The 14,967-nt window shown below is 36.4% G+C and overlaps 1 protein-coding gene across 2 annotated transcripts in view; it reads right to left on the reverse strand.

The window, feature by feature from the left end:
- LOC120594537 (E3 SUMO-protein ligase RanBP2) overlaps positions 1–4,587 on the reverse strand; it is a 54,363-nt gene extending 49,776 nt beyond the window's left edge. For both annotated transcript variants that reach the window (XM_039852624.1, XM_039852625.1), the window contains exon 1: positions 4,401–4,587. In XM_039852624.1, coding sequence (XP_039708558.1) covers positions 4,401–4,472 — 72 coding nt within the window. In that variant the 5' untranslated portion in view covers positions 4,473–4,587. The remainder of the gene's footprint in view (positions 1–4,400) is intronic.
- Positions 4,588–14,967: the final 10,380 nt, after the last annotated feature.

Consider the following 14,967-nt stretch of genomic DNA (forward strand, 5'->3'; position numbering starts at 1 on the left):
ATTAATACAATTGAATTGTACACTTTAAAATGGTTAAAATGGCAAATTCTTATATATATTTTATCACAATCTAAAACACCAATAATGTAATATACCCAAACTCACTAAACTGTACCTTTTATGTGAGTGAACTGAATGTATGGTATGGAATTATCTCAATAAAGCTGTTAAAAATATACTCTAATTTTATGTCAAAATAGTGACATACACTCATATTCCAAGTCATCTTAGTATGACAGTATTAACACTATATCCTCCTTAACATGGTATATTTTAAAACTAAAAAGCTACAAGCAATCTTCAACTTCATTAAGTATTCTGAACACTTTCCAAAACAGGTTAAAAAAATCAGGAATAATTTTAAAAAGCAAAGAAAAGAATATACCAGACTTGGGTGCACAGAACCTCCGTCCCCCTCCCAGCCCCATGAATTCATAAATTTAAAAGATATGAAGATTATGACAATAATACATAAGAGTCAAGATGGCACTAAAAGGAAGAGCTCCTCCCCTTTTAAAATAGATTCCCACAAGGCACAATGTCAACACATAATAGAAAAATCGACTCCATTACCTATTTTGCTTTCAACTATCTGATTAAAGAGGACTATCTTAAGATAAACAAGTGATTAAAAATGAATATATAGAACCATATAATTTGTCTCCAATCTGCTCATTACAGCCCAGGGTGATAAGAGCCTTGTGTAAGGATACATAGGTAGACAGGAGCAAAGGCAATGCTATACAGCAGTGCAATCCATGATTCAGTCAGTGTGTTTCTTTCCATGACACCTTATGCCCTGTAAGCAAATGCGTGAATTTACCTAAGCTAAATATTAAGAATTGATGTGAGGCTAAAAAGAGACATTCAGACCTTGAAAGATATCACAACTGACTCCCCCCTCTCCCGCATCCCCCGCAAAAAGCTTAAGTAAATGGGTTTATTCTCCAAACTGTGATGTACTGACAAGGGTGAGGGCAGAGTTATAGAGGAAGATAAGCCAAGTCTAGATACCGAATGGTGAATTCTCCAATCTCCTTCCCCCAGAAGGTGAGGTTAAGGAAATCTCTTTTTAAAAAAATTTAGAACAGACAGATGACACAAATAAGAGAAAAAAATGTAGAGGATCGAATCTGAACCAACTTTCAGTTCATAAGAACATGAGAAAGATGACAAGGAAAAAAAACGAAAAAATAAAACAGATTTGGGGGGTGGGGGGGACAGGAAGAAATGCTCAAAGAAACAACAAAAGAAAAGTCCCAGAACTGAAGGAAATGAGTTTGTCAATTGAAACCTACAAGCTATCAAGAAAAAGAATCACATCAGATTTCTTACTAACAGTATAAATGACCAGAAAATTAAGCAATGTTCTCAAAATAATGGAAACAATTATTTCGAACCTAGAAATTGATAACCAAACTATCAAGATGCTTTTCAGACATGTGTTAAAAAAAAAATCCCTACACACTCCTTTTCAAAGCAAACTGGAGACTGTGCTACGCCAAAACAGTGGAAGTACGTCAAGAAGACGTCAGTTACAAGAAACAAAGTCTGACACAGAAAAATGAAGGGAATGCTCAAAATGATTAAGGAAAGTCCCAGAAGCATAGCTGTGTAGCATAGAAACAGAAACCACTCCAGGTTGGAGCAGTAAGATAAGAGTGCTCCAGAAGGAAGACTCTCTTAAAAATATTTTTTAACCTGAAATTAATAATTATGTGACCTGTTTGATCACACTTGAGAATTTAATTCGAATTTGGGTAAAGAATTAGTAATACAGCATAGAAAACTAAACAAACCAACAAATAAAGCAATTATTAACTCCAGGAAAATAAAACTACACAATGAAGGTGACTCAAATGCTAAAATATTTACTTTATCATAATTACATAAATACTAAATATTCATTTAACTAAAAATTACAGTAACAACTGGAAGATCAAGATGGGGGAATAAAAACATCTGTGGATGGAGGTCTGGAGGAAAAACGTAGAAAGTCAGTAGAAAGTGTCTAAAATTGGAGAAAGGAGATCAAGAAATAAAAGTATACATGTACGTTATTCAGAAATATGAAGTTTAGATGTAAACAGCAAAACAAATAACTAAGAGCTGTCAAATTGCCTCTGAGAAGTAGCAATTAGGAGTGTGGAATGGGAAGTCATCTAGTCAGATATCCAGGAAAACTAAACAGAAGCCATCTAGAAAAAATAAAAATTAAAGAAACACAAGTGATATTTCCAACAAGAGAAAAAGCAGGTGTGTAGGAGTGGAGACATGGCAAAACAAAAGAGATGAACAAATAGAAGCAAAGGAAAATATAAGAATATGGACCTATAACGGCACTCCAGAACTTGGACCTCCTAGAAACCCATGGTCAGTTCATATATGGCCAATATATGCCAAACTGGGAGCCAAGTAAATACTAATTTCTTTCTACTCTTCACTGGAGCTGTCTGCTGCCTTCATCATCTCCCTTCCAAGCTATTCAAAGCACTGTTTTGTCATTTTACTTATACCTAAGTTTACTAAATATCCTCACAAGTTCCAAAGTTACTTATTTGCTAATCAATACTCCACTGAAATCCTGAAGTTCTAAAGTAAATCATTTCTCCTTGTTTGAAGCAAAACATCTAACTAAAATAATATTTTTAAATGTAAAAGAGAAATGGCCATAATAACCAATCCTTAAAATGTTGCCCCCAACCCTCTTTAATTGATGGAAAAGTTAGGTAGGTCAAAGAACATTCTAATTCTGTCTAGACCAGTGGTTTTAATCTTTTGAGAGCTAAGGTCCCCAATAATAATCTCATGAAAACTCTAAACTTGCTTTAAAAAAAAGTCATCAATTTCAGGGGGGTACAGAAACCCCTAATAAGGTTCCATTTTAGACTTGGACACCACATCTGAATTCATGACTAAGCCAGTAGTTTGAAACTGCAGCCTTTATGTACCTATTCCTCTCCTCTGGAGAAATAGTCCGTAACCTACTCCACAATTCCTAATAGAAACTAAATCAGACCCACTACCAAAATCCTGCTGAGCCACCTACTGATCTTAGACAAGTATCTTTAATCTCTCAGGTGTCACTATCACAGGATTTTGGGGGCACAAAATAAGATACCATATGCCTAAGAATATAAAAAAAAAGAAACAATTATGTTGCTGATTGTCCTTGAGTTTGAGTTTTTTTCCCCATAAATTATCCTTTTTTTTTTTTTAAAGTAGAATTCACACTCATATTAGTGTCAGGTGTACAACATACTGGTTATGGGATTTTTGTTTTGTTTTGTTTTGTTTTAATTTCCTCATACATCTTTATACTCATAGGCCCTTGCCCAGGACAGGTCAGAATAACTGTCTTTTTAATATCAACACCTATTTAGTGCTTACTATGTGCCAAACAGTACCTTAAATGTTTAACATGGATCATTCGTAAATACTCCTATCGATACTATAACTCCATCTTATTGATGAAATAAATTTAACTTGTCTCAAATTCCACAGCTTATAAACGGCAGAGATGTGATTCAACCACAAGCAAAATGATTCAAGACCCTACGCACATCCACTTTTTCCTCACCCTTCCCGCCCACTTCAGTTCTGTTAAATACAAAATATACCTAGTACATTTCTTAAGAGAAAAAATGCTCCAAGAGCATGTGGTTAAAAAGGTTAAAAATTTTAAGCCACGGTAACAACACCCTGTAAGAAATTTATAATTTCCAAGATTACGTTTAAAAAAAAAAAAAAGGGCAAGTAAGTTTCGAAAGAGTGCTAGGAGTCGGGGAGTGGAGTGTTGAGATTTAAGGGAAGAACCAGCCTCAAAACAGGGGGACTTCCGGTGTCATTTGCGCGGACTGTCAGACAGCTGCATATGTGGCTGCCCTTGCTCCGGGTCCCCTGGACGCCTACGTTAGACACCCATCACAGCAGTAAAAGCCCTCCCTGAAGCTGTGTCAGTACCCGCTGGGTTCCACCAACCTAGGCCCAGCCTAGAGGGCGCCGCCGGCGCCGCGGTGGGTAACTGTCCGGGAGACGAAAAGAATCCAGCCGGATATGGCAGGCGCCCAAGCCCCGGAGACGAGGCCGCGCGGGTGAGCCCGAGGAACCCCAGAACAGGATGGGCCCGCGGGAGAGGACAGTCGGGAGCGGGCCAGAGGAAGAGGAAGCGCTGGCGCCAACGGCCGCCCGCCGCGGTCTCACCGCCCCCCCCGCCCCAACCGTTCCCGTCCCCCTTGAGCTAGCGAGCTCCACGCCGCCCACCACACCGCACAAGCCGGCCAGCGCCTCCAGAGAACATGCCAGGGAGCCGCGGCCGCCGGGAGCCATGACGCCGGCGCCACGCGGGGCCGCGACCAGGCCTGGGCAGAGGCCACACTTCTACCCAAGAACCTGCTCACCTCTCGGGGCGACGGAGCGAAGCCCTGCACTGAAGCGATGTACCGCTCCACCTCGGCCTTACTACGCCTCATCGCGTCGCGGACCCGGCTCCCGGGGCGCGAGAAGCGAGCGCTGAGGCCCACAACAGTCGCCGTCTCCAGGAGCCAAGCGCCTGAAAGCCCGTGACGCAGCGCCGTCGCCGGCAGAGGAGCAGGCCGCCCGCATGCGTGTTGCGTCAGCACTCTGCGCCACGCAGACAACGGCGGCGCTCTGGCCGCGCATAACCCTTCTGCGTCCTGGCCTTGGGCTCTGCGCGCGGTCCTGCTGTCAGGTCAGGTCTCGGCTGTCAGCCGTCAGCAGTGGCCGACGTGGAAAGAAGTGTTCATCGCCACGCAGGGGCCAAGGACTAACAACTAGATCAATGAGATGTTTTTACCTGGTGGGTTCTCAAAAGTTTTTACACAAATTATCCTTTTTCTTTTTGTTCAATTAGAATTCACACTCATTAGTGTCAGGTGTACAACATACTGGTTATAGGGGTTTTGTTCTGTTTTTTAAAAATTTCACAAAAAAAGTCATTTGTTCTTAATTATAATTACGCGATGCTGTGGAAGTAAGCATTCAGGGCAATTTGGTGAACGTGTACAAATTTGAAACCTTTCTGGAGGCGATTGGTTAAATATGTTGGACGCATGTGAATATGAAACATACACTTTTTTAAAAACATGAGAAAAGTAAAAGTACATTGTTTAAGGAAAGACACAAATACATTGTTTTTGGAGGATTATAATTATACATGCATATATTTGTACATATATATATGAATGCCCCATTTGTATTTCAATAGCAAAATAGGATATACCAAAATGTTAACAGTAATCACTCAAAATGTTGAGTCATCTGTATTTTCCAAATCTTCAAAAATGTTTACTTTTGGAATTTGAATTTTAAAATCTTAGTTTAAAACAAATTTTATAAAATCAATGGTGAAGACATTTTTAGGTTTAAAAAGATCACATTTGTATACACTGGGGGTATTTTCTGGGAAAATATGAAACAAATGAATTTTTTGGAAATTTTTAACTGCAAGTTTAGGATGTTATGGCTATGAGTAATTTTTATCCTTTTTGATTTTCCCATATTTTCCAAATTTTCTACAATGAGCAAGTATTGCATTTATAAAGAGGAAAAATACATTTTGTTTCGTTTTCTTTCAAACATATTGGATGTGAATAAGAAAAGGAAATGATTCTGAGGTTTCTAGTGTGACTGACATACATTAACAAAAATAACATGTAAAGAGAATCTGGTTTGGGATAGAAATCCTATTTTAGGTAGTTGATTTATTTCACTTGATTTATTTCATTTATATATCCAAGCAGAGATGCCTACTAGGTAGATGACATAGGAGAACCAAGATATGTGATAGATTTGTAAGTCATAAACCTCAGGTGATAGCTGAAACTATGTTTGCTTGGAAAGAGTGTTAGTAATAATAGCCATAGCAAATAAGTAAGCCCTTCCTCTCTCCCAAGTCCTTTTCTTAGCACTTCACATTTATTTACTCATTTAATTCTCCCAACCACGAAATGGGAGGATGAGTTTGTCCTGGGCTTTAGAAATAGACTTTCTTCTCCATTATGATATCCGTTTGAGCCTTCATCTCTTCCCAACATAGATTAGTTCCATCCAAACCTATTCTCACAAGTAATTACCGTTCCCCCAAAGAACTTAGCAGTAGGATGAATTTTACTCTAAAGACTCCATCACTTATACCAATGCATTGCAAACTCAATTCAGATAACTTGAAGCCACAGAAATATTTAGCTTGTGATAATTTTTTTATGAACAGCAGTTTTACCCGATTAATCTGAGTCCTCAACTTTGAATTAATTGAATTTATAGACGTCCAACACTGCTGCTGATCACACTCGAGTTATTTTCATCTCAGATTCCTTTATGCTCTGTTACTGATTATCATCCATTGCAGACAGTCTTTCACATGTCATGTGATTCTTTTATCTTCAGAATTATTCATGCTGTCATTTCTCCCACCATTTTCTCAGCACTCCCAATTCGTATGATTCTATAGTAATCCTAAACTACTGCTTTGTAGGTAGCACTTTGAATATTCTCATGACTTTTGAACTTAGTAGACATGATGAGGTTAAAAATGTTCATAAAGAAGTTCAGAAACGAGAAACCACATTGCCACTGACATCTTTTGTTCTTGTGCATTTTTAAGTGGTTTTCATTTTAAAACTTTTGCTTTGACTGCATCTCTGAAAATAGAGGCTTTTGCACATACTCCTCTTACTGTTCATAACCTAAACTGCCTTTAATGTGCAGAAATGGATCTTTCACCCATCAGCTGAGGAAGAATTTGGAACTATCACATGATAGCACAACCATACCTGTATTAATATGAGGCAGAGCTTGCGCAAACCATAAATTTAGGAATATATACACACATATGTATATGCATTTGCATGCATATATTTTTTATATCTATATATTCACATATATGTATGTATATATTTATGGGCATTGAATCCACAAATCAGTGCTAATACAAATATATGTAGTTTAAAATTTTCTAGAAGTCACATTTTAAAAAGAAACAGGAGAAATTAATTGTAATAATCTTATTCAAGCCAATATAAAATATAATTTCAACATTCAATTTATATAAACAAATGAGCTTACATTTTTTCTTTGTACTATTCAAAATCTGGTGTGTATTTTATATTTACATCTTAATTCAGATGCTAAATTTTCAGAAATAATTGATCTGCATTTAGATTTCATAAAACTTAGGGCTGAAAAAGTAGATTCATATACCCAAGTTGTTCCAAACATATTTAAAAGTTGTTGATAACTGACTTGAATATCATTTTAAAATTTGAATTTAATTAAAATTAAATCAAATTAAAAATTCAGTTATTCAGTAGCACTAGGTACATTTCAAGTGCTCCATTGCTATATGAGTCTAGTGTATTGGACATCACAGCTCTATGTAATTCTATTATTTGTTATTCAGACATTAATCTTAAGAAGAAACAGGTTTTGAAAGAAAACAAGATACTGCCTGTAACAGTCAGTGTGACTGAGGAAAATCCAAAAAGCACAGCTTTAAGGAAGAGGATAATAAACAGCATAAAATGCTACAAAAAGATCAGGAATGATAACAAACTCTAGACTTGCTCACTAAAAGTTGGTTTTTGAAAAAAACGGTGCAGGCAAAAACCAGCTTTCAAGTAGTTAAGGAAATGAAGGCACAAAGTAACAATTACTTTTTTTTAATAGGGAGAACTAACGTTGGTATTTTCAGTAAATAATCATATAGAAAAATTGCCCATTTGGGGAGTGTATAGTTTTATGAATTTTAAGACATGTATATATTCATGTAACCAATTACATCATCCAAAAATATTGATGTTGTTAGTTTATAGTCACACTCTTTACCATTGATCACTTCTCCACACTATAGTTTTGTCTTTTAGGGAATACCACATGAATGGAATCATACAGTGTATATGCAACCTTTTGATACTGGCTTCTTTCATTCAGCATAATGCCTCTGGAATTCATACAAGTTTTTGAATATATTAATAGCTTACACTTTTTCATTGCTGATTAATGATCCATGGTGTGAATATACTACAGGTTTATCTCTTTACCAGTTGTAGGACACTGGGTTGTTAACAGTTTTTGGTGATTATGAATAGAGCTGCTATAAATATTTGTATACATATTTTTCAATAAACACAAGTTTTTATTTCTCTAGAATAAGGGTTAGCAAACTATGGCTTGTGGGCTGGCTGCCTGTTTTTGCAAATAAAATTTTATTGCAACACAGCGGTGCCCATTTATTTACATATTAGCTGACCGCTGTTTTTACACTACTATGACAGTGTTGAGTAGTTGTGAGAGGCCTATGTCCTATAAGCCTAAAATGTTTATTATCTGGCCCTTCAAGAAAAACTTTGCTTACACCTGCTCTGAAGACTCAAGAATGGGATTGCTGGGTCCTGTGGGGGGTGATGTTTAATTTTATAAGAAACTGCCAAACTTTTCTAGAATGGCTATATCACTTTTGCATTCCCATGAGAAATATATGAAAGATCAAGTTGCTCTGCATCCTTATCATCATTTGGTATTATCAGTATTTTTTTAAGTCATCCTAAAAAATGTGTAGCAGATCCTGTCATTTTATTTTAGCCCTTAATAAGGTTTAGCCCTTAAATGTTCTCATTCGACATTTTTTCACCAGCATAGTTGCCAACCATATATCTTGTTTGGTAAACTGTGTTTTAATTGCCTATATTTAATCTGGTTGTTGTCTTATTGTTGAGTTTTGAGAGGTCTTTATGTATTCTGATTGCAGGTCCTCTATCAGATATATGATTGGCAAATATTTGTCTTCCAGTATATAATTTGTTATTTCATTCTCTAAACAGTGGCTTCCACAGAGCAAACATTTTTTATTTTGTTAAGGCCAACTTATCCATTCTTTCTTTAATGAATCATGCTTTTGATGTCACGTCTGAGAACTCTTTGCCTAACCCCCAGTCACAAAAGTTTTCTTCTATGTCTTACGCTTAATATTTATATCTATAATCCACTTTGAGTTAATTTTTGTTGTAAGTGGAAGGTTTATATCGAGCCTTTTTTTGCAATTGTTCCAGCACTATCCTTTCTCCATTAAGTTGCTATTGCCCCTTTGTAGAAATCAAATGACTATTTTTACATGCGTTATATCTAGATTCTCTAGTTTCATTGAGTTATACATCTATCTTTATGTATATATCTCACTGTCTTGATTATTGTAGCTTTATATGCCTTAAAATTGAGTGGTGTGATTCCTCCAGTTTTAAACTTTTGTCAAAATGGTTATATTTTAGTGCCTTTACCTTTCCACATACATTCTATAATCAAATATTCTATTTCTATGAAAATTATGTTAAGAACTATTGAAAATATGTTTAATCTACCGATCAATATGGGTAGAATTTCTATCTTTATGTCTTCCAATCCATGAACATAAGCATGGACCATTTATTTAGGTCTTTGATCAGCATTTTCTGGTTTTAAGCATATATATTCTGTACACATTTTGTTAGGTTATAGCTATTTCACTTTTCATAGAGCTAATATAAATGGTATTATTTTTTAGTTTTCAGCTTCTATTGTACATTGCTAGTATAGATAAATACATTTGAGTTTTGTGTGTTGACATTGTATCCTGGGACATTGTTAAATTCACTTATTCTAGATTTTTTGTAGGTTCCTTGAGATTTTACATAAAGACAATCATGTTACCTAATTTCTATGCCTTTTATTTCTTTATCTTGCTTTATTTTATGGTCTAAGACTTCTAGTACAATATTGGATGAGACTGGTGAGAAGGGACATTCTTCCCTTGTTTCTGAACTTAAGGGGAAAGACTTTCACCTTTCAGTATGATGTTAGCTGTAGATTTTTTTGTAGACACCTGTATCAGATTAGAAAATTTCCTTCTATTCCTAGTTTTCTAACAATTTTAACCATGAATGAACATGGAATTATGTCGAATGCTTTTTCTGTATCACTCGACATACTCATATAAATCTTCTTTAAGCTGTTAATGATTACATTGATTGATTTTAGAATATTAGACCATCCTCGAATTTCCAGTTTTGTTTATTTGTGGTAAAATATACATAACATAAAATTTGCAATGTTAACTATTTTTAAGTGTACAATTCTGTGCATTAAGTACATTTGCAATGTTATGCAACCATCACCACTGTCTAGTTCCAAAAGATTTTTTATAATCCCAAACAGAAACTCTGTACCCATAAAACAATAACTCCTCATTCTCCCCTCCCTCAGTCCCTGGTAACCTCTACTCTATGTCTCTATGAATTTACCAATTCTAGGTATCTCAGATAATTGGAATCAAACAGTATTTATATTTTTGTGTTTGGATTATTTGACTTAGCATAATGTTTTCAAGGTTCATCCAAAGTGTAGCATTTTTTTAGAATTTTATAGCTTTTTACAGCTGAATATGTATTAACTTTTTATATGTTAGTATTTGATTCAATATGTTAATATTTTGTTGACAATTTTGCATCTAAATTCCTGATTACTAATTTCCTTTGAGAATTTCTCCTTGATATATGGATTATGTAGAAGTCTCTTGTTTAATTCCTAAGTGTTTATAGAGATTCTCCTATTATGTTTGTCTTATCGATTCCTAGCCTCCTTCCATTATGGTCAGAATTCATACTTTACATGATTTTGATTCTTTTAAAATTGTTAAGGTTTGTTTTATGACTCATCATATAGTCTATATTGGTGAATCTTCCCTGTGCACTTGAAAAGAATATGTATTTTGCTGTTGATGGGTAGAATGTTCTACAAATGTCAATTAGATCCAGTTGCCTGATGGTCCTGTTCAGTTCTCCTGTGCCTTTACTGATTTTCAAATAGTTACATCAATTATAGAGAGTGAAGTACTGAAGTCTCCAATTAGACTACTTAGAATGAATACTTTACCATTTCAAGTATGTAGAAAGAATATAGAAAGCTTATTACCATGTATATCTTTACCTTCCCCCCTTTATGTTATAGATGTCATATTACATTATGTGCATTGTAAGTTTCACCAAACAATGTTATAGTTTTTCTTTCAATCATATATTTTAAAGAACAATAATGAATACATCCACTAGACAGATTGCCAAGGAAATAGAAGACTTTAACAACATTATAAACTAACTAGACCTAACAGACATCTATAGAAAACACTACCCAATAACAGAATTCATAGTCCACTCAAGTGCACACAGAACATTCACCAGCATAGATTATGCATTAGAGCATAAGACAAACCTAAATAAATTTAAAAGAACTGAAATCACACAAAATAAGTTTTCTCAAAACAATGGAACAAAATTAGAAATCAATTATAGGAAGAAATTTGAGAAATTCACAAACATGTACAAACTAAACAACACATTTCTAAATAACCAATGAGTCAAAAAAGAATTCACAATTGAAATTAGAAAAATACCGTGAAATGAATGAAAATGAGGATACAACAAGCCAAAAATCATGGGATGCAGCTAAAGTACCATGTAGAGGGAAATTTAGGTTGTAAAAGCTTGTATTTTCAATGAAGAATGATCTCACATGAATAACCTAAACCCTGCCTTCAGACACAGAAAAAGAAGAGCAAATTAAACCTGAAGTAAGCAGAAGGAAAGACATAAAGATTAGAACTAAAATGAGTGAATAGAAACTAGACAAATAGCAGAGAACTCAACAAAAACAAAATCAATTTTAAAAAATGGCAGAGAACTCAAATAGACATTTCTCCAAAGATGGTATATATAAATGGCCAACAAGCATATGAAAAGATGCTTTAACATCACTAATCATTAAAGGAATGCAAACCAAAACCACAATAAGAAATCATTTGGACTTCTGGTCAAGATGGCAGAGCAGGTAATAGCTATGTTTTCGTCCTCCCATAACCACATCAAACTTACAACTAAATTACAGAACAACCACCCTTGAGAGCCACCCAAAGACTAGATGAACAGAACTCCTATGACTAAGGATGTAAAGAAGCCAGACTGGTAGGGGCAGAGAAACAAAAGGGTGGTCCCACACCCACATGTGGCAGTTAAGAATTGGGAAGGATATCTCAGCTGCGGTGGTCCCCACAAGGAGGGAAGGGTCCTAGCTGCATAGTAGGCTCCCCAGCCCAGACCACCAGTGCTGGGATGAGGACTCCTCACAACATCTGCACATAAAAATCAGCAGAGATTGTGGCTGAATGAGACAGAGGACTGATGGAGTTTCAGGCATTCCTCTGGAAAAAACACACATGGACATACTCATTGACGGACTCACTTGCTCTGAGCTCCAGCAGTCAGGCAGCAGCCCAAAAGGCATCAGTGACATACTGGGAGAAAATGAATTGTCTGGCTTCAGGGTGAGGAGCAGCTTTCTCCTAGACAGCTGCTGGTAGAAGCCGTTGTTCCTTTCTTGATCCCTCCCCAAACCAGTGTGCACATGGAGGCAGGTGCCATACCTGCGTCTCCATCAATGATTCCCTGAGACCTGCCCGACCCAACTTGTGGGCCCAACCAAGTCTCTTCTAGTGGCTCTTTCATACAAATGGTTTGTCTTGGCTCATGCTGCGGAATTTCCTAAAATCTATCAAAGGTTCAAAAACTCTGTGTAAGCATCATCTGTCCTTAACATGCCCCGTATTTCTTGTTGAGCAGCCCCAAGCATAGCTCTAGCAGCAGCCAGCCTGATTTCACAGCTTAGCCTCTCCCAGGCACCTCCAAGCCCAACATAAGCGGCATCGATCTGTCGATCACTTTGTAGCTCCTATTAAGTGGCCCTAGGCAGGGTACAGGCAGCAGCTGACCTTGCCCTGCAGCAAAGCACCTTCCAACACACCAGTGGCCAGCTTCAGGCCACACCAGACCACCACCCAGCCACCTCCACAAATGATACACCCAAAGGACAGATTCAGCAGGCACCAGATCCCAATTAAAGCAAATCCTACTCTGTAAGGTCAGCCCTTGCACCACAGCTCATTGACTGTAGTCATGGCCAGTTCTTATAACAATCAGTCTAAGGATCAATTGCTCCCATTGATGTGCCAACAGCAGTCAAGGCTCTAGTACAACAAGAGGGCACACACACCACGCAAAAGGGACACATCAGAAACACCCAGCTCAGGTGACCAGGGAAACTGCCACAAGTCCCCATTGGGTACCTACTACATAAGGCCACTCTACAAAGTCCGGGAGATGTAGCAGTTCTACCTAATAGACAGAAACAAATACAGGGAGGCACCCAAAATGATGAGAAAAAGAAACATGTCCTGAATGAAAGAATAAGAAAATTCCAGAAAAAGAACTAAATAAAATAGAGACAAGCAATCTATCGGATGCAGAGTTCAAAACTCTGGTTTTAAGGATGCTCAATGATCTCAGTGAGAAGTTCAACAAAGATAGAAATTATAAAAACCAATCAGAAATGAAAAATGCAATAACTGAAATGAACGCATTAGAGGGAATCAATAGTATATGAGATGAAGCAGAGGATCAAATCAGTAATTTGGAAGATAAGATAGGAAAAATACCCAATCAGAATAGCAAAAAGAAAAAAGGAATTCAAAAAAATGAGGACAGTTTAAGCATACCAACATCAAGTGTACCAACATTCACATTATGGGTACCAGAAGGATAAGAGAGTGAGCAAGATATTAAGAACCTATATGAAGAAATAATAACCAAAAAATTCCCTAAACTAATAAAGGAAATAGATGTACAAGTCCTAGAAGCACAGAATCCCAAACAAGATGAACCCAAAAAGGCCCAGACCGAGACATTTCATAATTAAAATGCCAAAGGTTAAAGACAATCTTAAAAGCATCAAGAGAAAAGGAGTTACCTACAAAGGAGCTCCCATAAGACTGTCAGTTGATTTCTCAATAGAAACTCTGCAGGCCAGAAGGGGTTGGCACAAAGTGATGAAAAGCAAGGACCTATAGCCAAGGTTATCCTACCCAGCAAGGCTGTCATTTAGAATCAAGGCGAGGTAAAGAGCTTCCCAGGCAAGAAAAAGCAGAGAGTTCATTACCATTGAACCAGTATTACAGAAAATGTTAAAGGGATTCCTTAAGAGGAAGAAAAAAAATTGAAGCTATAATAAAATGGCAATAACCACATACCTCTCAATAATTACTTTAAATGTAAATGGAGTAAATGCTCCAATCAAAAGACATAGGAGGCTAAATGGATAAGAAAGAAGACCCATACATATGCCGCCCATAAAAGACCCATTACAGATCAAAAGAAATGCACAGATTAAAAGCAAAGGGATGGGAAAAAATTTCATGCAAAAGGAAATGAAAAAAAAAAAAGCAAGGTTAGCAATACTTATATCAGACAATATATACTTTAAAACAAATCTATAAAAAGAGTAAAAGAAGGACATTGCATAATAACAAAGAGATCAATCCAACAAGCAGCTATAACCCTTGTAAACATTTATGCACCTAATGTAGGCGCACCTAAATATATAAAGCGAATACTGACAGACATAAAGGGGGAGATCAACAGTAATACAGTCATAGTTGGGGACTTTAAAACCACATTGGCATCAATGGATAGGTCATCCAGACAGAAAATCAACAAGGAAACAGCAGCTTTAAATGACATATTAGATTAGATGTATTTAACTGATATTTTTAGAACATTTGACCCCAAAGCAGCAGAATATAAATTCTTTTCAAGAGCTTATGGCACATTTTCCAGGATAGACCACATGTTAGTCAAAAAAACAAATCTGAAGAAATTTAAGAAGATTGAAGTCATATCAAGCATCTTCAACAATTAAAATGGTATGAAACTAGAAACCAGTTATAACAAGAAAACTGAAAAATACACAGACACATGGAGGCTAAATTACATGCTACTAAACAATAAATGGGTTAACAATGAGAACAAAAAAGAAATCAAAAGATACTGTGAAACAAATGATAATGAAAATACAATGACCCAAAACCTAGGG

The sequence above is a fragment of the Pteropus medius genome, unplaced genomic scaffold, assembly GCF_902729225.1.
Source record: "Pteropus medius unplaced genomic scaffold, Ma_sr-lr_union100, whole genome shotgun sequence".
Lineage (NCBI taxonomy): Eukaryota > Metazoa > Chordata > Mammalia > Chiroptera > Pteropodidae > Pteropus > Pteropus medius.